The 21,787-nt window shown below is 47.6% G+C and overlaps 1 protein-coding gene across 1 annotated transcript in view; it reads left to right on the top strand.

Moving 5' to 3' along the window:
- The window catches only part of nup214 (nucleoporin 214), a 56,753-nt gene continuing 34,966 nt past the window's right edge, over positions 1 to 21,787 (top strand). Inside the window, exons 1-24 of the mRNA XM_036529984.1 lie at positions 1 to 171; positions 1,019 to 1,214; positions 1,838 to 1,989; positions 2,538 to 2,736; positions 3,023 to 3,093; positions 3,438 to 3,501; positions 3,663 to 3,766; positions 3,991 to 4,097; positions 4,236 to 4,302; positions 4,740 to 4,866; positions 6,578 to 6,736; positions 7,123 to 7,603; positions 7,970 to 8,112; positions 8,591 to 8,685; positions 10,049 to 10,132; positions 10,600 to 10,749; positions 11,092 to 11,250; positions 11,808 to 11,911; positions 12,308 to 12,487; positions 12,637 to 12,725; positions 13,040 to 13,123; positions 13,874 to 14,146; positions 14,579 to 14,746; positions 16,509 to 16,617. Of these exons, the coding sequence (XP_036385877.1) occupies positions 130 to 171; positions 1,019 to 1,214; positions 1,838 to 1,989; positions 2,538 to 2,736; positions 3,023 to 3,093; positions 3,438 to 3,501; positions 3,663 to 3,766; positions 3,991 to 4,097; positions 4,236 to 4,302; positions 4,740 to 4,866; positions 6,578 to 6,736; positions 7,123 to 7,603; positions 7,970 to 8,112; positions 8,591 to 8,685; positions 10,049 to 10,132; positions 10,600 to 10,749; positions 11,092 to 11,250; positions 11,808 to 11,911; positions 12,308 to 12,487; positions 12,637 to 12,725; positions 13,040 to 13,123; positions 13,874 to 14,146; positions 14,579 to 14,746; positions 16,509 to 16,617 (3,407 nt within the window). The 5' untranslated portion in view covers positions 1 to 129. The remainder of the gene's footprint in view (positions 172 to 1,018; positions 1,215 to 1,837; positions 1,990 to 2,537; positions 2,737 to 3,022; positions 3,094 to 3,437; positions 3,502 to 3,662; positions 3,767 to 3,990; positions 4,098 to 4,235; positions 4,303 to 4,739; positions 4,867 to 6,577; positions 6,737 to 7,122; positions 7,604 to 7,969; positions 8,113 to 8,590; positions 8,686 to 10,048; positions 10,133 to 10,599; positions 10,750 to 11,091; positions 11,251 to 11,807; positions 11,912 to 12,307; positions 12,488 to 12,636; positions 12,726 to 13,039; positions 13,124 to 13,873; positions 14,147 to 14,578; positions 14,747 to 16,508; positions 16,618 to 21,787) is intronic.

Here is a 21,787-nt window from a genome sequence, read left to right as displayed (position 1 = left end):
CGGTAGACACTACCATGATGATTCCTCAAGTGTGTTTATGAGCAAGTTTGGTTCTAAGATAATAACATTTTCTTTTTAAAGCGTTTGAAACTTTCGTCCTGACTGCATTAGAAGCAGGTTTAACTCAAGATGAGTGACGACCCTGACGCCGTTCCCGAAAGGGAAATGAAGGTAACAAGCTAAAAAGATTGCAAAGCAAGCTAATTAATGTAGCTAGCTAGACTAGCTATATAACAAATGTTCGACAGTGAACGTTTATTGATATTTTATTGACGGGATAAACCCTTTGAGATGTGGCTGTTTGTTTCCGTATACACCGATGGTTGTTTTTGTCAGCGAAACGTCGCTTGATAGCTTTTCTTGGCTTTCGTTTTTGTGACATGCCTGTTGGTTGTGCCTAGCCAGTGATGGTGGCTAATGCTTCTGATGTCATTAGTCAGTAGCTAAACTTAGTTAGCATGCTAAACTTGTTGTATGTTGTGTTCACGTATAACCGACTAAGTTGCTGTATTGCCTGCACGTCATTGAAGATAATGGTGATGGAAAAAGATGACAAAAGTCAATTGCGCTAGCGCGACCGAGCTAGCTAACTTAGCGTGTTATCTCGCCGACCAGCTAGTTGGCTATCTCCTTCATTAGTCTTGATCAATATGCAGTGGCTAGTTGCATGCGGTGCATGCTAGATAGAATTTAACTAATGGTGTCTGACGATTAACTCAGAGAGCAAGCTGACCTTTTAACATTTTTAGAAAAAAAACTGATGGTAGTTAACTAGCTATCGGGCGCCAGTGTGACGGAGTGCTAAGGAGCAGGGCTCGTATCCGAAAGGTTGCAGGTTTGATTCCCCGCTGGGACACTGCTGTTGTACCCTTGGGTTAGGTACCTAACCCGCAATTGCCCCAGTAAATGTCCAGCTGCATGAATGGATAAAATTGTAACCTATGTGAATCTCTCAGGACAAGAACGTCTGCTGAATGTAATGTAAAGCTAATTAGATATCAACCCTTGTCGTTTCCAGGATTTTCAGTTTCGCCAGATGAAGAAGATCCGCGTCTTTGACGCACCTGATGACATCCCGAAGGACAGGTGTAGTCTGCTCGTCATCTCGAACAAGTTCGGGCTGACGTTCGTGGGACAGGACAGGACGCTCAAGATGTTCCCCACGCAGGATATCATAGAAGCCAACAAGGTCGAAGGCAACTCGAATGAGATAGGTACAGATCAGAGAACAGACAAAATGTTTAGGTTTTTTATACTTGGCTTTTTGTGCTTGAGTTTTTCTAAAATGTTATGCATTAAACTTCTCGTTCCATTGGTCGGTTCCAAATGACTGGAGCGAAGTCAGAGGTTTCACGTCGTCTTCGAATGTGAAATGTCTTCATGTACCCATACAATTTGTGTGCACACCTAAATTAATATTTTAATAGCTATATATAAAAATGTGTAAAATATGGTCACTTTTGTAAATTAAGTTTGGTTATTCTATACAGTGTTTCCACTCCTGTCTACAGTTTCGTAGTTGAATTGTACATACAAGGCTATGGGCACAGTTTTCAGTATTACACATAATAAACAATATATTGCGTTACCAGCTGGTCCAAAACAGGTTGTATGTATGCTAGCGCAGTATTTTTTTTATTTCTCTACTCACTGCATGTATCAGCTATTATAACTTTGGTCAGATGCAACAGTTAGGGCACTCGAGTCATTGTGCAGAAATACATGCAACCTCGTATGAGGTTATCCTGGATGACTCGTTTGTCACTGAGGATGTTGCATGGAGCAGCGGTAGACCTCGGCGTGCCCATCTCTCCGTCTGTGCCCCTTTGTGTCCCAGTGGAGGGGCTCAAAGCCCTGCAGGTACCCGTGGACCTGCCCATGCACCACCTGGCCCTGAGCAGTGACGAGCTCACGCTGTCTGTCTGCGGGATGTCCGAGGAGGAGGGGCTGCTGCTGGCCTTCTACGACATGCGGGTCTTCCATAACAAGGTGGGGAACTTCCTGATGATCTCCGGGCCCTTCAGTGGTACAGATCACTCCCCTACGCCGGTGTAGTAAGCGGTAGACGAGGTCTGAAAAATGGGGGTATACCGCGAGTAAGCATAGTATCAGGTCTTGAGTTTTATGTTGTGGTTCTCAGAGCCTCAGCCGTACGAGCCACGGTCTTTGATTAGTGGTTGATAAAGAGTCTTGGTGGGAAGTTTTACGCTAATAGAATGATTCAGGTCAGGATTGTGTAAAACACCCTGCTCAAGAGTTTTGTGAGCCCATGTCCTGTGTTGCTTTATATTGTGCATGTGCTTAGCAGACGCCCTTCTCTAAAGTGTCTTACAGGTCTGCTCCTTACCTCCCGCCTGTCTGTCTTTTATAGTCTCTGCTGCTTACTTCCTTTCTGTTGTACTTCCTTTCTCTTCCTGACTGCTGTAAGCCTGCTCCATACCTCTTGTCTGTTTGACTGTAACAAATGCTGCTCCTGACCTCCTGTTTGCCTGTAGTTAGCCCTGCTCCTGACCCCCTGTCTGTTGGTCTGTGTTCAGGCGAGGCCAGAGAAGCTGCCGTTTGCCACCATGCGGCCGGCTGTGGACCCAGGGGCGTCGGTGCAGGACCTGAAGTGGAACCCTGTGCAGGCTTCCATCCTGGCTGCCTGTCTGTCTGACGGCAGCATGATGGTGCTGGAGGTCACGGACAAGGTGACAGTGCAGGCCCAGCTGCCCGCCTCTGTGGGTATAACCTGCGGTGAGTCCTCCATCCCTCTTCCTTTCGCGAGTGTTACCTGCAGTGAGTTCTGGTTTTCTCCCTGGCTCTTCCCGTATATGGGTGTTACCTGCTCTGTGTGCCCACCCTGCTCCAGGCAGAGGTTGCCCATAGTTTTTTTACCCCCTCCCTCCTATAGGCAGTGATTGAGGGGTCATTTTTTTCACCCCAAATCCTTCAATGTGAGGCTGTTCCCTGTGCAGTTCCATTTCTGATTCGTTTGAAGTGTGTCTAATAATATCTCTGTCCCTGTGTTTCATTGATCTAGTGTGCTGGAGTCCCAAAGGGAAGCAAGTGGCCGCTGGGAAGCAGGATGCAACTGTCATCCAGTACACTCCTGTAAGTCCTTGGCAGTGGACATTAGACTTTATCAGCCAGTGATGAGGAAGTCCACTCTGACCCCTTAATGTGTAATGATGCTCTCATTTCTTTTCTTATGTGGCTGGTGCCCTTATCCAGGGTGACGCACAAAGCATTGGATGTTAAGAAGAACAGTCTGAGATTTAAGAAACATAATTTTGAAATTTGTCAGAAGTGCTGGTTGTATGATGTCAGATTTCACCATATAACTTTTGTATATGTTGCGAAACAACTTGTTTAAAATAACATTGCTGTAAAACATATCCAGTGGTACATGATTAAAATTTCACGTATCGTTTTTTGCACCGTGCTGCACAATGCAGGCTCTCCAGGAAAAGAAAGTGATTCCCTGCCCGAGTTTCTACAGCTCTGACAACCCAGTCAAAGGTAAACTGCCGGCTTTCTGATGCAGTTAGGAAGCTGTGGGAGATGAGGAGAGTGTGTCTGAGTAAACGTAGTGTTGTGGTTTGCATTGATGGTCTCGGGCCTGTAAATGCCCGTAAACGCTGGCTGGGGTGTTGAGGTCGCCGTTGTCCTCCCTCCCGCAGTGCTCGACGTGCTGTGGCTCAGCACCTTCAGCTTTGCTGTGGCGTACGCAGCTGCGGACGGCTCCCCCGAGACTCCCCCTGAGCTGGTGGTGGTGTCACTTCCTGTGAGTACTTCCTGTGACCTGCAGTATGGCCCAAAACAACACCCACCCCCCATGAGAACTTCATTATACAGCATGTTTTCCACCTTGTCGACTTGCAACACAAAATTCCTGAGTGGGGGGGGGGGGGGGGGGGCACGCATCGTATCCTAGCAACAGGTCTGAATTGTAGAGCTGTGGTGGTTGACCTTACGAAAGAGCGCCCGTCCTCGTTCTCTCCCGCACAGAAAAAGGACGAGAAGAGGGACGAGCGGTACCTGAACTTCAACGACCTGGTGTACGGCACCTGCACAGAGAGACAGCACCACTACTTCCTCAGCCACATCGAGGACTGGTGAGGACTCCGCAGTGTGGTGGGGGGGGGGGGGGGGGCACTGCGGAGAGCCGCATGGGGGGGCACTCTCTGTTCCCAGCATTTCCTTTATTTTTATTGTTGTTTCTCTATGATTTATGCCTTTTGTCGCTCTCACAGGGACCTTGTTCTCGCAGCCTCAGCAGCCTCCATTGAAGTCAGTATAATCGCCAAGCAGGAAGACAAGGTAACAGAACAATACAGGGATCTCTGGGTTTTTTGGAGGGTGTAAGGGGTAGCGGGAAGGAGGTCGGGTCATAGGGTCAGTTCCCTGCAGGATTTATGCGGCTTGAAGTGCCGAGGTGTATGGTTATGCCAACTAGGCAGAGTGTTTGTTGGTCTCAGGCCAGCTGTAACATTTTGTCGCAAACCGGCAAGCACCCAGGGTTATTGTGTTCCAAAACTCAATGTGTTAGCAATACCAAAAGGTCTTAAATGAAATTGGTTCACTGGACTTCTGGCTTGAATGTAATGGGTTTGCATTTTTGGTGCGAGCACTGAAATTGCTATTTCAATTCCAATGCCATGAATGTAGCCATAACAAATGGGTAAGTCAGCTGCAGTGCTAAATAGTGTTAGCATATTTGACATTAGAGCATTGTTGTGGTGTTTCTGTACATCCAGACAAACTGGGAGCTGTGGATACTAGAGGACGCCAGCAGAGCGGAATTGCCCGTCACGTTGAACAATGACGACACGCTGCCTGTAGGGGTCGCCATCGACTACACCAGCCAGGAGGAGATCCACATATGTGAGTGCAGCCAACTTTTGGATTTTTCCGGACAGTTAAAGCAAAATGCTGTTGCTATTTCACAGCCTAAGTGCCCATTCCTACACCTAAGTGTTAGTCATGTATTCACACTATCGGGTTGATGTCTTTGTCCCAGGCACAGTTAGCTGTGTAGCAGAGCTGTTTGTCTGGGATGGAGAATTTAGTCAGTACACTTAGGCTCAGCTTTCATTCCAATGTCTCACACGCCCAAAAAAAAGAAACATCCACTTCACATTGTTAGGTGAGTACTGTCGAAATGCCACACTGCTCCTCAGCCTACAAACAAGAGTAAGCAAGCCACACAATACAGCCCATTGTTTCAGAGTATTCATCAGCTATGTGTAAGTCGCTTTGGATAAAAGCGTCTGCCAAATGAATAACTGTCATGTAAATGTACTTGCGTGCAGCCTACCTAGTGATTACCCATGACCACATGAGTTAGCGGCTTATAGGTAGCTTGCCTTGTTTCATGTCTCTCGTTACATGAAGTTCTGTGTACAGTGTTTGAACAGGAACAGTCCGTTTTGAGGCGTTTTAAGATTAAATGTTATTTGGTGGTTTAAAACATTATTAATTAAAATGACAGTTTGTAGATCATCTGCGTTGTTGGTTGTTTGTGCCTTGGCTCCCCTCTTTTGGCCCAGATAACTGGGAGTTGGCTGTGCTCAGATCTGTCTTCCTTCAATGCCAGTCACTTTTTAATAGAGGGGGGATTTTAAAGGCATTAACAATACCATACCATTGTTACCATACCATTGTTTCTGTAGCAGTGAGCAACTGTCAAACCACTACCACACCTCTGTGCACTGGGGACTATGATAAATGAACATACTGCATTTGCCTTAGAAAATATTTACTTTTCTCCTCTAAAGAATGCCCCATAATATTACCCTGCGTCATATATACTAACAGTGTAATTGATAACTGTGAAGAGCTGATGTGCTGTATAAGTATATATATGTTGGTATTTGTTGCTGTTTCTCTGAACAAGCACAATAAAAGCAGCTGCCCTTATATTCTGAGTAATACGGTGAAAGCAGGCCTCAGTAGGTTTCATTTCTTCACAAGTCAGAGGAGCACAAGCAGGAAGTACTGTTTGTCGGTTTTGACTGGAAACACGAGTCAGTTTGTTTATGGATGGTAAGCATATTTGCACAGAAGTATTTGTTGGATATATTTATAAAGGGTGTTGCTTTGTTTGTTAATACTAAGCTGTTAAACACAAATGTTTTTTTCATTTTGTATCTTGCAATTTTGTGTTTTGAATATTGTTAATGTTTTTGAGAGTGTTGTTCCTTATTGGTCAGTTAATAAATACTGGGATGTATCACATATTTGTTCCTACAGAAATGTATTTTCTACTAAAATGTATTTTCACCACGGTGCATCTTATATAGCAAAAAAAAAAGCAGTACTGTTGCCATAGGAGGTTCGAGTTCTTTAATAGCATAGCAGAAGTAGTTAACATAGCAAACAAATATCTTCTGATAAGGAAGAAGTATCTATGCAAGTAAATTTCTTGTGAAGACCTGTATTTTAATAACCGTTGGGCACACCCACCCCCTGTCAGTCACCCCATCCTATTTCATCATTGTGCTGGCTGTCACGGGCACCAGGCTCTGTGTGTGTGTGTGTGTTTCTCCGTGTTGCCCTGTCTCTCCTGATTGGTCCGTTTCCTGCTTCCCTGCAGCGGATGAAAAAACGCTGCCCCCGGTGCCCACCCTGATGCTGCTGTCCACCGACGGAGTGCTGTGCCCCTTCTCCCTCCTCAACCTGAACCCGGGAGTCAAGCAGCTGTCCTCTGCTGCAGTGGGCCTGCCCCCCGAGGGAGAGAGGCTGCCCTCTGCTGGTCAGTAGTCTGCATTGCCCACCTCAGTATTTGTGTATGGTGATGATCCCTCTGTCTCAGTGTCCATATGAAGGGGGGTTTAATGTTTAATTCCTCCTTAATGTGTTTTTCTGAAGTGTCTGTCTGTGGTTAATCTGGATTGATTGTCTGTTGGTGAGATGAGATTGTCTCTGTACCACAAACCATTAGCTTCTCCCTTAAAGAAAGCCCCAGGACATTTCATTTTTAAAGGGGAAGCTCTTTGTGTTTTCCATCTTGAGGTGCCCCTTCATTGCCTAAACCAAATCTGTGCAGATGTTATTGGGGTAGATTATAGAGAATTCATGAATGAAAAGACCTCAGTTTTGAATCCTCACAGGTCATGGGAATCTCTGTCTGTGTTGCAGGGTCTGTTGCTGCCCCTGCCCCTCCCCCTGCAGCTGCTGCCAGTGTTGCCCCGGCAACAGCACCTGTTCTTCGGCCACCCGCCGCCATCACCCCAACACCCGCCCCCACCGCCGCCCCCACAGCCCCCGCTGCCGCGCCTGCTTCGGCTTCCTCCTCGGGCTTCTCCTTTGGCCTGTCCGGATCGCAGAACGCTGGGCCCTCCATCTTCTCCCTGGGGTCTGCCGCTTCCCCCGCCGCCCCCTCCGGCCTCTCTCTGGGCTCGGCCAGCTTCTCCTTCACAGCGCAGCCCGCCAAACCCGCGTCCGAACCCCCCGCCAGCTCGGCCTTCTCCTTCAGCGCCCCCCCCGCCAAACCCCCAGCGGAGAGTGGCCCCGCCCCCGCCCCCGCCCCCCAGCGCCTCGCCACCGCCTCTCCCGTCACGGTGTTCAAGACCCCCGCAGAGCCCGCCACGCCGGCCGTGAAGGTCAACCTCAACGACAGGTGAGGGGACGCACCGCTAACAGCGCGGGCTGTTCAGTTCTCCTGGAAGAGTTGTCTTTTCCTTTCTCCCCTCACTTTCTTTCTTGCTTTCTGTCAACTTCTTCTCTTTATTTTTCTTTGTTTCTTTCATTCCTTCTTTCTTTATTTCTTCCCCCTCTCCCTGTCTTTATTTTGATGAATCTGCATGTGGGCAAGAGTCTGTGTCCATTGATGTCTTGGGGATCAGAATGATAGTATAAAACATGGAATGAAGTTCAGCTTCTGTAATGCCATGATGCCATCCCTTTCTGTTTCTGGGGTTTTATTTTGCCTTTCCTCTCCAGCTCGTTGAGTGTTTTGTATGCTTTGCCCTCCCTCCGTCCCCAGGTTTTTGGCAGTGGAGACACCAGCAGCCCCAACACCCCAGCAGTTCTCCTTCACCTCCACCTCCACCTCCACCCCTAAGCCTACCTTCCCAGGGCCTACAAGCCAGTCCACCCCCCTGCCCAGCAAGCCAGCCGCTGCTCCAGGTGGGTGTCTTTCTGTCACCTGACAATACATCAAAGTGAAGTGGAAGACTTGTGTTAGAAATGACTGGTAGGCCACTTCTTGATGGCTCCCCCAGCTGTGGGTCAAATAGTTCTGCTGCTTTGCAGCTCGACCCAGTCGAGGTCAAAGGCTAGGGGACCAGCCCTGACAGAACAGGGTAGCTGAAGGAGGTGCGCCCTCAGTTTCACATAGAAAGTTGACAGGGTATCTCGGCTGCAGCCGAAGGATAATGATGACTTGATGGCTCAATCAGTAAGTAATTTGTCAGTCAGTTATGGCAAAAAAAGTGTGTTACTGTTATAGCCTTCCTGGCATACTGATGTTAGTAACTCTATTCGGCTTTTGTAGATCATTTATAAAGCCTTGAAATGAAGACATGTAATGTCCAGTGTTTGGCAGTGGTGGCTGCTGCCTGAATGAGGTGTGGTCAGTGAAGGGGTGTCTCTCTGTGTTACCCAGGACCCACCCGGCCTGCCCAGTCCAGCGCTGCCCCCTCGGCAGGAACGAAGACCGCCCCTGTCACCCAAGTTCCTGCCAGTACCCCCGCTCCACAGGTGGGCGCAGGGTGTTCTATCCAAAACCCAAATCTGGAACTCAACAAACACATCATTAATCTGCCACCAGCTGCTGGCCATGAGAGCTCCACAGTGCAGTGTTTTTTACCAAATCAAATTACAGGGCCATGATGATATTAAATGCATGACATAGCAGTGGTAAGAACACAAGCATTGGTATGCAGCAGCCAGAAACACAGTGATTAATTGGTACCGCAAGAATACAGAAATAATTTTAATGTACACAAGGTGCCCAACAGTCATCCCAAAGAACAGAATGCCTACATCATGATAATATGCAGAGTGAGCCTGCCAGTAGAGTTCAAATGATGCCAAGCAACAATGTGTAAGAACAACATTATTATGAATTATGCCAGCATACTCACAGTACCTAATGATGGTCCATAAGAGTCACATTACATTATTATGTTGAATTTAACTTGGCATTTGAACATATTAGTATATATCAAGATGTACTGTGATGCATTTTTTTCAAATTATTTGGGATGCATTGCGGTTCTCCGTGTTCATACAGATTGTTGGCTACAAATGAGCTTCCAGAAAGATGTAAAGTCCCCATTAATCTGTGGTTAGGTTATTACATTACATTACATTATTGTCATTTCGCAGACATTCTTATCCAGAACAACTTGCAACTTTTTTATCGATTTATACAGCTGGACATCATTTGAGACATTTGTAGGTTACGTGCTTTTTTCCCATTGGTATAACAGCAGTGCCCCAGTGGGGGAAACCAGCAACCTTTCGCTTGCAAGCCCTGCTCCTTACCACCACACCACACTGGTGAACCATATGTAGGTGGTGTGGTTCATAGTGGATTTTGGGTTTTGAGTATAAGAAGGTTGCAGCCTCTTATGGTTGAACATAGTGCACGTGTTTTATTTCAAAAGATACTGATCATGTGACTAAATTACCCCATATAAAAAAAAAAATCTCAACAAATTTCCACAGCCATTCTGTCCCAAAATGGTAAGTTACTCACAAGTACCAAACATAAACTTCCTGTCAGGTCATGTCATAAATACAAGTCAGCACTTACAGAAACCAGGTCTGCCGTTTAAATTATTCAAGTCAAACTGGAGCCAAGTCGGAGCAAACGATTTTGGCCTCATCAGCTCAGACAAAGTACAGCAGCACTGTTCTACACAGTGCTACCCAGTGTTGTCTGCCTCTGACTTTTCATCGTGTTGTCTTAAGACAAGGTAGTCTTTTGAGCTTTAGGTCAGGCTGTGTATGTGTGTGTGTCTGTGCGTGTCTGTGTCTGTGAGTATGTGTAGGAAAGGTTTGACTTTGAGAACAGTTTTCTCAGTTATAAAGTAAGGTGTGGCTGTTTCTGTTTTAGGCCGCCCTGTCAGTGAAGGCCCTGGAGAAGCAGCTACAGCAGAGGAAGGACTCTGATCCGGTCATGGCTGGAATTCTGGAGGAAGTATGTCCTTCCATCAGTCTTGTTTTAATAACATAGTAGCACAACACCCTTTGTGCTTTTGACAAACCATAAATATTAAACATTAACGTGACATTGTGAGTATAACATTAATATTATTGTTGTTTCGTAATTCATATTTGAATTTGTCATTTTTGCAGACACTTTAGAAAATAGTCATTGAAAACTGGATTATTAATGAGCCAGTTGGCGTTACTAATGCATGGAATTTCTCTGTAGGGCTCCTAGAGCAGGCGAAGAATGTCTGTGGCTGGGCTTGACACAGTGCTAGATATGTTTTATGGGCAAGATGATGAGGCTTAATGGGCTAAATGGCCTGTTCTTCAGTGATTTACTAGTTTTTGTGGTCATCCTGGCATCCTGGTTTATGGTTTTGGGTGCTGTTGAAGAAGCTGGTGTAAAGGCATGGATTGAAACCCTGTGATTCCCCCCTTTTTCTTTGAAACCAGATTGCCCATTTCCAGAAGGAGCTGGACGACCTCAAGACTCGCAGCGACAAGGCCGACTTCAGGGTGGGGACCACAGAGGAGATGCATGCGCTTCGCAAGGAGTCTGAGGATCTCCATGTCTTCACCCTGGAAATCAAGGAGACCACAGAGGTAAGGCTCACCTGCATCCATACCTCCTCACAGCACAGCTTGACTTGGCCCTGACAGTCCTTTCAGGAGAAATGCATCCTTTTGGATACCTGGCAACCACTTCTCCAGTGCATTGAGGGGGACACTGTACTATAAGAGGTGCATTTTTTCCAGGGAATGTGCTGAACCTAGGCCCTGGCTCCCTGTGGTTCTTTAAAATCGTATGAATCTGCTTTTCTGTAGGATCCAAGTAAGGCTCAGTGGATGTGTTTATTGATCTGTGTGTCTGTGTGTCTGTGTGTGTGTGTGTGTGTGTCTGTGTGTCTGTGTGTGTCTGTCTCTGTATACGTGCGTTCATGTCAGTCTCTCCACGGAGACATCAGCTCTCTGAAGACCACCCTGCTGGAGGGCTTTGCCGGGGCAGAGGACGCCAAGGCCCAGAGCGAGCTGAACAGGGACCGGGGCTACCTGCAGCTGCTGTACAAGAAGCCGCTGGACCCGCGCAGCGATGAGCAGCTCAAGGTGAGGCACCGCTGCGGTGTAGCGCAGACTTAATGTCTCTCCTTCAATAGCGGCGGAGTCTAGCCAAACAGTTCTATATGAGGGTCAGAAGGCATCTTTTTCAGTAAGGTGATATTTTACAGGATGTCTTAGCTTTAAGAGCACTGCGTCCCTGGAGTCACTCTGCAGTAGAATAACAGATATAGATGTGAGACCTTCATGTCAGATGCTGTGCGGATTCAGACAGCAGACAAGTTCCCAGACCAGCAGGCCGCGTGATGCTCTTCCACTCAGAGAGGGTGAGAATATATCCAACACAGGTCTTACTCAGAGAGAGTGGGGATATATCACACACACGTCTCACTCAGAGAGGGTGAGGATATATCACACACACGTCTCACTCAGAGAGGGTGAGGATATATCCTAGGCTGATCTCACTCAGAGAGGGTGAGGATATATCCCACATGTGTCTCACTCAGATAGGGTGAGGATATATCCCACACGTGTCTCACTCAGAGAGGCTTAGGATATATCCCAGGCCGGTCAATGATTGCTCGCTGTGTGTGTCTGTATAAAAGGAGATCCGGAGGCTGTACCAGTACGTGAAGTTTGCTGTGGAGGACGTGAACGACGTGCTGGACCTGGAGTGGGAGAAACATCTGGAGAAGAAGAAGAAACAAAAGTAAGAGAAACTTGGCCCCGCCGCAGGTGCTAAAACGTGATTCGCTGTCAGAGTAAGAGCAAGGTCAAGAAGTATTCAGAAGGCTGCGGTCACGACCTTAGGAGTTCTGGATGTGAACCGCAGAGAGGATACTGAAATGAGTTTAGTCTGGTCTCAGACTGACTCAGCCAACTGACTGCTCTCCATTGTGACATCAGTTTTCAAATGGTTCCACTCTAAGCCAGCAGCGCACCATGTTGACTCTGAGCTTTGGGTATTTTATAAACGACGCATTAAATTCCCATTTTTTCCTGGGAGTTCTGCTTTAAATGAGACGGCGTAGAGGTTAGCTGTCGCGCTCCCACACGCTTTTATTGATGGGTATTGAGCGTTCTTCGCCTGCTCTCCCCCCTGCAGGCATCTGATAGTGCCGGAGAGGGAGGCTCTGTTCACGGCGCTGGCCAACAACCTGGACATCATCCAGCAGCAGGAGCAGAGGCTGCAGGGTCTGGTGAAGACACTGCAGTCCCTGCGTCTGTACGGGAAGGCTAGAGACTGGAGCCTCAGCCAGCCCGCCCCCGCCTCCACCCAGCCGGGGTACGGCACTCCCACCCCCGGGAAGGGTGGTCTGATCTGAGAGGAAGGCTTCGTGAAAATTACTGAATGAGAATTGAGCGTGTAAAGCAGTGTATGTTTCTGTGTGTGACAGTGTTGGAGATGGTGTTTCTCTGTCTGTCTCTCTGTAGCAGTTTGGACAGTGAGTTGGAGAGCTTGAGGGATTCTCTGCTTAAAGCCAGTCTGGAGACCACACCCAAAGTCACCTCCAAATCTCCTGGTAACATTTTTTTTTATAGTTATGTACACATGCGCACACACACTCGTTTTCACACACCCACAGAGATGTTGCAGTGTTGCGTATGTAGTGTTGCATATACACACACTGTTGGACATCAGCTCACACAGATGTGCATATGCAGTTACACACAGACACACACTTGTGAGGAGGACTTCAGCTCTCACTCAGTCTGGCACCATGGCTTTCGTCTTTGTGCTGCTGTGTTCCTGTTTGGCTCTTTTCTGTGTTCCCACCTGCTCTGCGTTTTCACTCCAGTGCGGTGTGAAGTGAAACCACTGTCTCTCCTCCTGCAGCCAAAATGTCTCCAGTCAAGCAGTCTCAGCTGAGGAACTTCCTGTCCAAGAGGCAGACCCCTCCTGTTCGATCTACTGCACCAGGTGACCCCTGCTCTGGCCACTGCATCCGTTCCATCCCAGTACATATGTACCATCCCACTGCATCCATTCCATTCCACTGCAACGATTCCATTCCACTGCAGTGATTCCATTCCGCTGCAATGATTCCATTCCGCTGCATCCGTTCCATTCCACTGCATCCGTTCCATTCCACTGCATCCGTTCCATTCCACTGCAGTGATTCCATTCCACTGCATCCGTTCCATCCCAGTACATATGTACCACTCCACTGCATCCATTCCATTCCACTGCAGTGATTCCATTCCACTGCATCCGTTCCATTCCAGTACATATGTACCACTCCACTGCATCTATTCCATTCCGCTGCAGTGATTCCATTCCACAGCATCCGTTCCATTAATGTACTTGAACAAATAAATTGTTCAGCTTCTTTTTTTTGCTGAAATGGTGATGATGACAGCACACTTCTTATATGCTAAGAGATCAGGGTCTTTTGGCATTGTGGGGTGAATGTTCACATTAGGAGCTGTATGCTGTGTGAAAAGGTGCAGAGCAGGGCTCATAACCGAAAGGTTGCTGGTTTGATTCCCTGCAGATTCACAGTTGTCGTACCCTTGGGCAAGGAGCTTCACCCACAGTTGCCTTAGTAGATATCCAGCTATATAAATAATTATATCCAGTGTAAATCGCTCTGATAAGTAAAAAGTAAAAATAAATACAAAATAACAATAATACAATGTGTTAAATGTATGTGTTATTCTTCCCCGACAGCGAACCTGTCCAGGTCGGCGTTCCTGTCACCCAAATACTATGAGGACTTGGACGACGTGAGCTCCACTTCCTCTCTGTCTCAGACGCTCGACCCTGAGGAGGCACAGTTGGCTGAGGAGGAGGAAGAGGAGCCTGTCCCCGCCCCCATCCAGGCCCCCACCATCCCGCGGCACCCCACGGTGGTCCGCACCCCCTCCATCCAGCCCGGGTTCGGGATGCAGTCTACCCCCTTCAGCAAAGTGCACTCCGGCCTCGGCCCCATCATTAGCCCTGGTATGAAACTGGGTTCAGCTGCTCCCTCAGTGATGGAGGAGTGAGGCTTCATGAACCCCATGAACCCTATGAAGGGTTGTCCTGACACCCAGTGACCATGAACCAGAAGACTGTCCTCTCAGTAGCTAAACACTGTGATTGGTTCAAATGTGGTAACACACAATAGCTCCTGTTTAGGGGTTCATGAAATTGTATTCACCCATCCCTACTGTTTGTCTAATCCAAGCTGTTCCTGTTCCCATATCACGGTCACGTGGTTCAGTATGTGTAGAGAAAGGTGAACATACAGTACAGGTCATGATGCATTTCTGTATTCTGTTATCATCAGACAGAATCAGTAGACAGCTTCCGGAGGGTTGAAGGACACTGACTGATTTACATCTTTACCTCCATGTAATTTCTTTTTCTTTTCTCTTTCTCCTTTCTGTGCAGTTCTAACCGGTAAGATGAATGTGTCTGGAGCAGACAGCACAGCCTTCGCCACTAAGACGGTGAAGCACGGAGCTCCGCCCACCGAGAGGACCACGCCCGTCACCATGCCCGCCCAGCAGGCTGCTGCCACTGCCGCCCTGCGCAGGCAGATGGCCAATCAGAAGCCAGGTAGTTGGAGGGTGGAGAGTGTGGGGGTTATATTGCACTACCTGCAAAGGTGAGAGTGATTCCAATGGGGTAGATTGCAGTGTGTATCTGAATAAGTGAGCGGGGGACTCTGGTGTTGACTCCGGTGTGATAGTGGTTATTTCATTGTCTAAGTATTGCAATACTGATTGTGTCACGAGAGGTGTGACAGAGAAGCTGATTCAGAGGAACATTTCCTGAACTTTCCATACATTTCATACATTCCTTTATCAACTGTCAGCTAGTAATCAGAATGTTTTTTTTTTTGTTCTGTTTCTGAAGAACATGCAGCGTCTCTATTATCCTAATACGATATGACAGTTGGTGCATTTTCTTCCACTGGAATAATCATACATAAATGTGTTCATGACTAACATGCCAGTTCTCATGCTGTTTGTGCTGTGCGGAGAGAGAGAGAGAGGAATGACGGTGGAAAGAGAATGAGAATGGGAGAGCTTGATGACTTCCTCGTTCTGGCGGAAGGCTGATAATGTGCTCAGCGAGAGAGAGATTAATCTGTCCGTGGCGGTGACTTAAAACAAAGTGCTTTTTAAAGCAACAAATCTGCGTTTGCGAGTAGTTGTGTGTTATGCAGGGTCAGACGCTCCTGGCCAGAGATGTTCAGCTTCCGCTCGCTGTGTTGGTTTGTGTGGAGTGTTTGAATTTGCTGCAGGCGGTTTCGCGTTTGTGGCAAGCTGTTCCTGCTCCCCGTCAGGTTTGCTGGCTGAACACGGATTTGTGCGGCGTGAAATGCGAGAGAGAGGAAAACAAAACAAGTTTTTTAGTTTACCTTCAGCCAGCGAACCTGTCTGTCAGAATTGCTGGCAGAACACGGATTTGTGCGGCGTGAAATGTGAGAGAGAGGAAAACAAAACAAGTTTTTAGTTTATGTTGTTTTTATTTCAGAGGGATTAAAAAATATGATTATTCCTACAAAAATCGAATGCATTGTAGGTTGCTAGTGAAAGAAACTGTTACACAACCCACCCATCTTTATTCGAAGGAAAGGGAATGTGCTGTGTGATATGTAAATGAGTTCATTTCATATGTGACTGGCCTTGAACTCTCCTCCCTTGGAAAGTAGGTGAATTATGAATCATGTCAGGAAAAAAGTACTGTACCATTAAAGGGCCATTACAAGAGGACGTTGTTTCCTCTGTGGTTATTTTTAATAAATGCAGTCTTCTTTCTCCTGTATTTTTCATAATACAAAAAAAATCTCTGGATTCAACGCATGGACTGCAAACTGAATGCTGTGTGCAACCATGCAATGCAACCACCAGGGGGAGACAGTGATCACGATAACAATAGTGCAACCTGACATGGCTGTCTTCCTCTTTGCTTCAGGGCTTTGCTGTGTATAATTACCTCTCACAGAGCCTGCACTAGTATTTGTCTCTTTCTAATTTATTACCACTAAGCCTAGATGTTCAGCAGAGCTGCAGACAAGTAATCAGCATGTTATATCAGAATCATTGGGCAGCTTTTTAGATAATTTGAAAACAACAGAACTCTATCTTTGAAGTGTTGCTGCAGCTTGTGGCTTGCTGTGGAATTCTGTGCAGAGAAACTGCATGTTCAGTCATTTTGGATGATGTCACAGTTATCCCAGTATGCAGTCACAGTGAATGTGGGTAGTGTTTCTAAGCCCTCTGCACATATCACATTTACCTTTGGTGTCTCATTGCGAGACTTCACTGGCCGCCCCTATGACCGCTGTCTCTTCTGTTCATCTCTGGTCCAGCGGTCAGCACCTCTTTGACCGAGTCCACCCTGAAGACCGTGCCCCAGGTGGTGAATGTTCAGGAGCTGAAGGACAAGGGGTCCGCCCTGCCTGTGTCCGCAGTGATCAGGTGAGTCGGTCTCCATGGTGATCAGGTGAGCAGTCAGAGACCAGGGCACGTCTTTCACCCCCCGTCCCCTCCACGGCCCCCCGACAGCCAGGACACAGGGAGTCCAGTTTAGACCCGGGCACCAGTGCTTCTGTTTGGGGTGTATACCCTGATGAGGTGTGCTGGGCAGCTGGGGCTACCCCTGATGTGGATTTGGATTTTGATTACATTTTCATCTCCTTTCACCATCATTAATCCTGTTTATGATGCTTATGTTGCTGTGCTCTGCTTACTGCATGGTAAGGGTGAATGTGTGTTGCATTTTTAAACACTACGGGACATGATTATTTTCAGCTTGGATAACTCTGGATTCAATTTGCTCGCATTTTTGGCTATTCATGCTTGCTCACAATATTAGCTTGCAGTTTCTTAATTAATATAATTAATTTTACGTTATAATTCATTTTTTTGTAACTCATTTTTTCCTGCATTTGTTTCATGCATTTTGCCTCTGTTCATAATAATAAGGCTCTGTAATAAAGCTGTAATAGGAGGCGAGGTTCAAGGCCAGACCAGCCCATGCTGGGCCTTTGTTTTTGTGAAGCAAATTACTCTCAGCGATCCGCTCGTGCACAAGGACCTGGCTCAGTAAACAAGGGCAATTAGAAAGCAGGAGGTGTCCAGCTGATCTGCATACACACGATTCATAATTAACCACTCCCTGTCTGTATTCATCCGCATCACCTGGACTCTCCTCCATAACGGGGTTGCCATGGTTCCCGGGTAGCCCTTGCTTTGTAGAGAGGGGCCTTTCCAGTATAGGGTTGTGGGCGCAGTTTTGTCAGACCAACCTGGACTATAACGGGTAAACCAGTTCTTTGTTTCTATTAATTATTTTTATATAATTAATAGAAATATATTATATAAATATTTTTTATTATCATTTTTAGGGGAAAAAGTGGACGTTTGAAATATTCAAGAGGGTAACAAAGGTTAACTCAGTAAATATACAAATGTATATGCAAATATATAAAGATCCATCTCATGAAATAATAACAGTAAGTAACAAAAGTACCATAAACGCTTTGAAATAAGTATTGAATCCAGACCTAGAAAGAGATTCTTTTTCCTGCTGACCTCATGATAGCAGGTCATATCTTATCATCACCTTAGGCTATAGAGATGATTCTGATTCCCTGTGTTGAACGCACAGAGGAAAGGATGACAGTAGGTTCAGAGAACAGTTGTAGGTTTTCGGAGTGGTGGCTGGCACCTCTGCTGTTGTCACCCGGGGGGTTGAGCTCCACTCTCGGTGACCCTGTGCACGAGGGCTGCTCCCTGGGGCGCTGCAGTCGGGCTGGGAGGGCCGTTCGAACTGGTTCGTGGCTCTAAAGGAGGACTGCAGGACTGGAAAACACAGGCGATGTAGGTCAGCTGGAACGCGTGTCCACTGGGCAAACAAGGTGCATAACGTCGCAGAGCGGGGGGGGTTGGGGGGGGGCAGTCCTGAGCTCCGCATTAGTGCTATTACAAAAATAAAAGGCCAGCTATGCCTCCAGACAGCTGCGGCTTTGGCGTGTGAAGCCCGGGTGATGGAGCGCTGACAGGCCGGTCAGCGGGTACGGGAGTCTGCCTGCCTTTTAGGCTTATGCTGTATAATCATGTGGAGGACAAAGTCATGCCTGAGAGCGGCAGCAGGGGTGTGTGTGTGTGTGTGCGTGTACATGTACGCGTGTGTGTGTGTGTGTGTGAGTGCGTGCACGCGCATACACGTACACGCGTATGTGGGAGCGTGCCCACGTATGTGTGTGTGCGTGAGCGCGTGTGCGCGTACACGCTTGCGTGCGTGCGTGTGAGTATGTGCATGCACGTGCATGTGTGTGCATGCGCACATACTCACCACTACAGCCACTTCACAGAGAGGTATAACTCAAAGAGAACAGCTTCATTACTGATGTCTTTGCTCCCCAAGGGGTTTATGCTTCCAGTCATCCAAGGTCACAGTCAAAGCAGTCTATATATAATGCACGTATATGTCATGGTGTCTTGGGTATAAAGATAGGATAGGTAAGTGTTTTTGTTTTAGAAAATGCTTAAGCCTCCCTTTGCTGCCGCACAGTATAGTATATATCCAGAGAGAGTTGGAAGTTTATTTTAAGGGGTCACGGAAGAAAGGAAATAAAAAATGTCGGTGCTGTTGTAAGCGCTTGGCTGGCAGGTACTCTCTGTATAAGATGTAAGGTTGGCTTTAAATTCAGCTGAACCCTGCTGTCCCCCCCCGCTCTGCCAGAGCCTCCACTGCAGTGCTGTCCACAGCACCTGTGCTGAGAGGGTCCCGAAATTACTGTCCGGCTTTGACAGATCCCCAAGGAGACCCTGAGAGAGCGCCTCTGAGCCTGTGGCTGTGTGTGTGTGTGAGGCTGTGACTGTGTCTGTGACTACGTGTGTGTGTGTGTGTGAGAGAGAGAGAATGTGAATGTGTCTATGTTAGTGGCTGGGTGTAGGTCTGTAGGTCTGTCTCTTGTCTGTCTGTTTGTCCCTGCGTGCGTGCGTGCATGTCTGTCTGTGTGTGTCTATGTATGTGTGTGTGTGAGTCTGTGACTGTGTGTGACTGTGTGTGTGTCTGAATGTATGTGTGTGTGTGTGTGTCTGTGACTCTGTGTGTGTGTGTGTCTGTGACTGTGTGTGTGTGGGTCTGTGGCTATGTGTGTGTGTGTGTGTGTGTGTCTGTGACTGTGACTGTGACTGTGTGTGTGGGTCTGTGGCTCTGTGTGTGTCTGCGTGTGTCTGCTTGTGTGTTTGTGTGCATATGCTATCTCTCCGGATCAGAGCGCACCCCTCTGATTTCCCAGGCTTGATGACAGAGCCGTCAGTCACCCAGAATAGTCTCTGCGTCCCGGCGCTCTGCAGCATAATTTCAGCTCAAACTGAAGCATTGATTATCGGTGGCAAATAAGGCCGCAGTGTGCCCACACGATCCCAGCAGCCATGCTGCTGCCTGTCTGCTCAGAGCGGGCCTCTCTGCACATCATGCTTCTGCACGAATAACCCTTTCGCACGTACGGTCACACCGGTGTGATGAGCAGTTTAGCGCATAGGGAAAAAACTGGTGCGACTAGAACATTAGATTGGAAAACTTCTAGCTAATTTTGGCTTTGAGGAAACGGCGAGTTAGCATTAATATGCCAAATGCAGCGGTGAAAACTATGAGAAGCTTACTAACGCTATGTAACGTAATAAAATGTTATGTGCAAAAGGGTTAAAATACATGCCAACCAAGAATCCTCGGTGACACACTCGGTATGACCTTTGTCATTGTCTTCCCTCAGAAATACTGTCCAGAGACGAAGTTTCTGATATGGAAAAATTATGGTAATATAGCTGATGGAAAACATTTAATATGTTTCTTGAGGACCCCGAGTTTGTAAAAACGACTCGGGCGGTAGGCGGAATATGGAGATTTTTATTGAGCAGGGCTTGCAAGCGCAGCGCCGGCATTTCTCCCAAATGCTCCATCAGGTGACATTTTCTCCTTTTTTTTTCTTAATTAAATGGATTTATCGAGCTTGTACACGCTGGAAAAGCGAGGTGCAGTGAAAAATGGTGGGAGTGTACTTTTGATGAGTCTTGTTTTTCTCTAAGCGGTAGAGGGAGTGCTGTGCATGGTGCATTCGGCAGGATGTAGCGCTGTGGTATCGGGCAGACACCAGCTGTGTACGGGAACGGTTCACTCTGGTTCCGAAGGTCCGCCAGAGGAAAAGGGAGTCTCTCTCTCTCTCTCTCTCCCTCTCTCTCTCTCTCTCTCTCTCTCTCTCTCACACTGTTGTCTGTCTGTCTGTCTCTGTCCCTCTCTCTCTCTCTCTCTCTCTCTCTCTCTCTCTCTCTCTCTCTCTCTTTCTGTTGTCTGTCTGTCTGTCTCTGTCCCCCTCTCTCTCTCTCTCTCTCTCTCTCTGTCTCTGTCTCTGTCCCTCTCTCTCTCTCTCTCTCTCTCTCACTGTTGTCTGTCTGTCTGTCTCTCTCCCTCTCTCTCTCTCTCTGTCTCTGTCTCTGTCTCTGTCTCTCTGCCCCCCCCCCGCCCCCCCCTTGCAGACGGCTGCTCCAGGGCTCGGTCTCATAGCAGAGACACCGGTCTGAAGCACACTCTCCGCGTCACTGTGGCTGGTCTGTCCGGCACAGAGCGTCGCAGCAGAAGAGGAGGCTTCACTCCAGAGCAGCTGTCTCAGCTTCCAGATTGTGTGTTTAGACAGCTGGGTGTTTTCCTTAGGCGCATTGGGATAGAAGCGGCATCTTTTTCGGTTACGAGCTTGGCTGCTTCCTTTATGTTGTGCATCCCAAGCCCCTTCGGTGATGCTGATCTTGGTCACTGAACACTGGACCTCAGACGCGTCCGCACCAGCTACACACGCTGTGTAGCTTTATTTCGGGCCCGTTTAGGCATGGGCCACATAATTGTCTGTAATGGGTCATTTGCAGACCGATCAGTGTGTGATTTTGAATTAACATCAGGTTAGCCTTGGTTGGACACCAAATAATGCACCCAGTCTACCTATATAAAAAAAATTATGTATTTAAGATTCAATGTGAATTCAACTTTTTCGTAAACTTACAATAAAACGAGTTTCAAGCATCAGTGGTGAATTTAGAGGGAAAAGGCAAGCTGTAGTTGTTCATTTTGGAAACAGCCAGGTGCACGACAGTGCTCTGTGTAAGAGTCCCTTTTTCCATGCACTGGGTTCCCACAGCTGCAGGGCTGAAGCTATGGGGCGTTGGGGGGGGTATCCACACGTTTGCGTGCGTGCTTGGTGTTGTGTTACACGGGGCGATGAGATAAGCCCCCTGCAGGCACCTGTACCGGTAGCCAGGAGGCCCTGCGGAGGGACACTCTACCACACTCATTTAATGTGCCCAGCAGCTCCGCCCATTAAACTTTAATAAGGTGGGAGCTCAATTATTCACAGCCAGTCGGGCTAACCCAGCACTGCACAGCCAGCACCGGGGTGGCACCTGAGCATTACGGTGTCTGCTAGAGGGTGCATGTGAGCATGAAACGCAGGGGCTCCCTGCTTTGGTGTGGAGCTGTAGGTCAGTCCAGGTTACTGGCAGAGATCTGTTATTTAACTGCCGCAGTGCTAATGCAGGTGTGGCACCTGTGTAATTAACCTGGTGGAGGGTGAGGGTGAGGGCGAGCCCC

The sequence above is a fragment of the Megalops cyprinoides genome, chromosome 5, assembly GCF_013368585.1.
Source record: "Megalops cyprinoides isolate fMegCyp1 chromosome 5, fMegCyp1.pri, whole genome shotgun sequence".
NCBI lineage: Eukaryota > Metazoa > Chordata > Actinopteri > Elopiformes > Megalopidae > Megalops > Megalops cyprinoides.
This window is presented reverse-complemented; position numbering and strand designations above follow the sequence as displayed.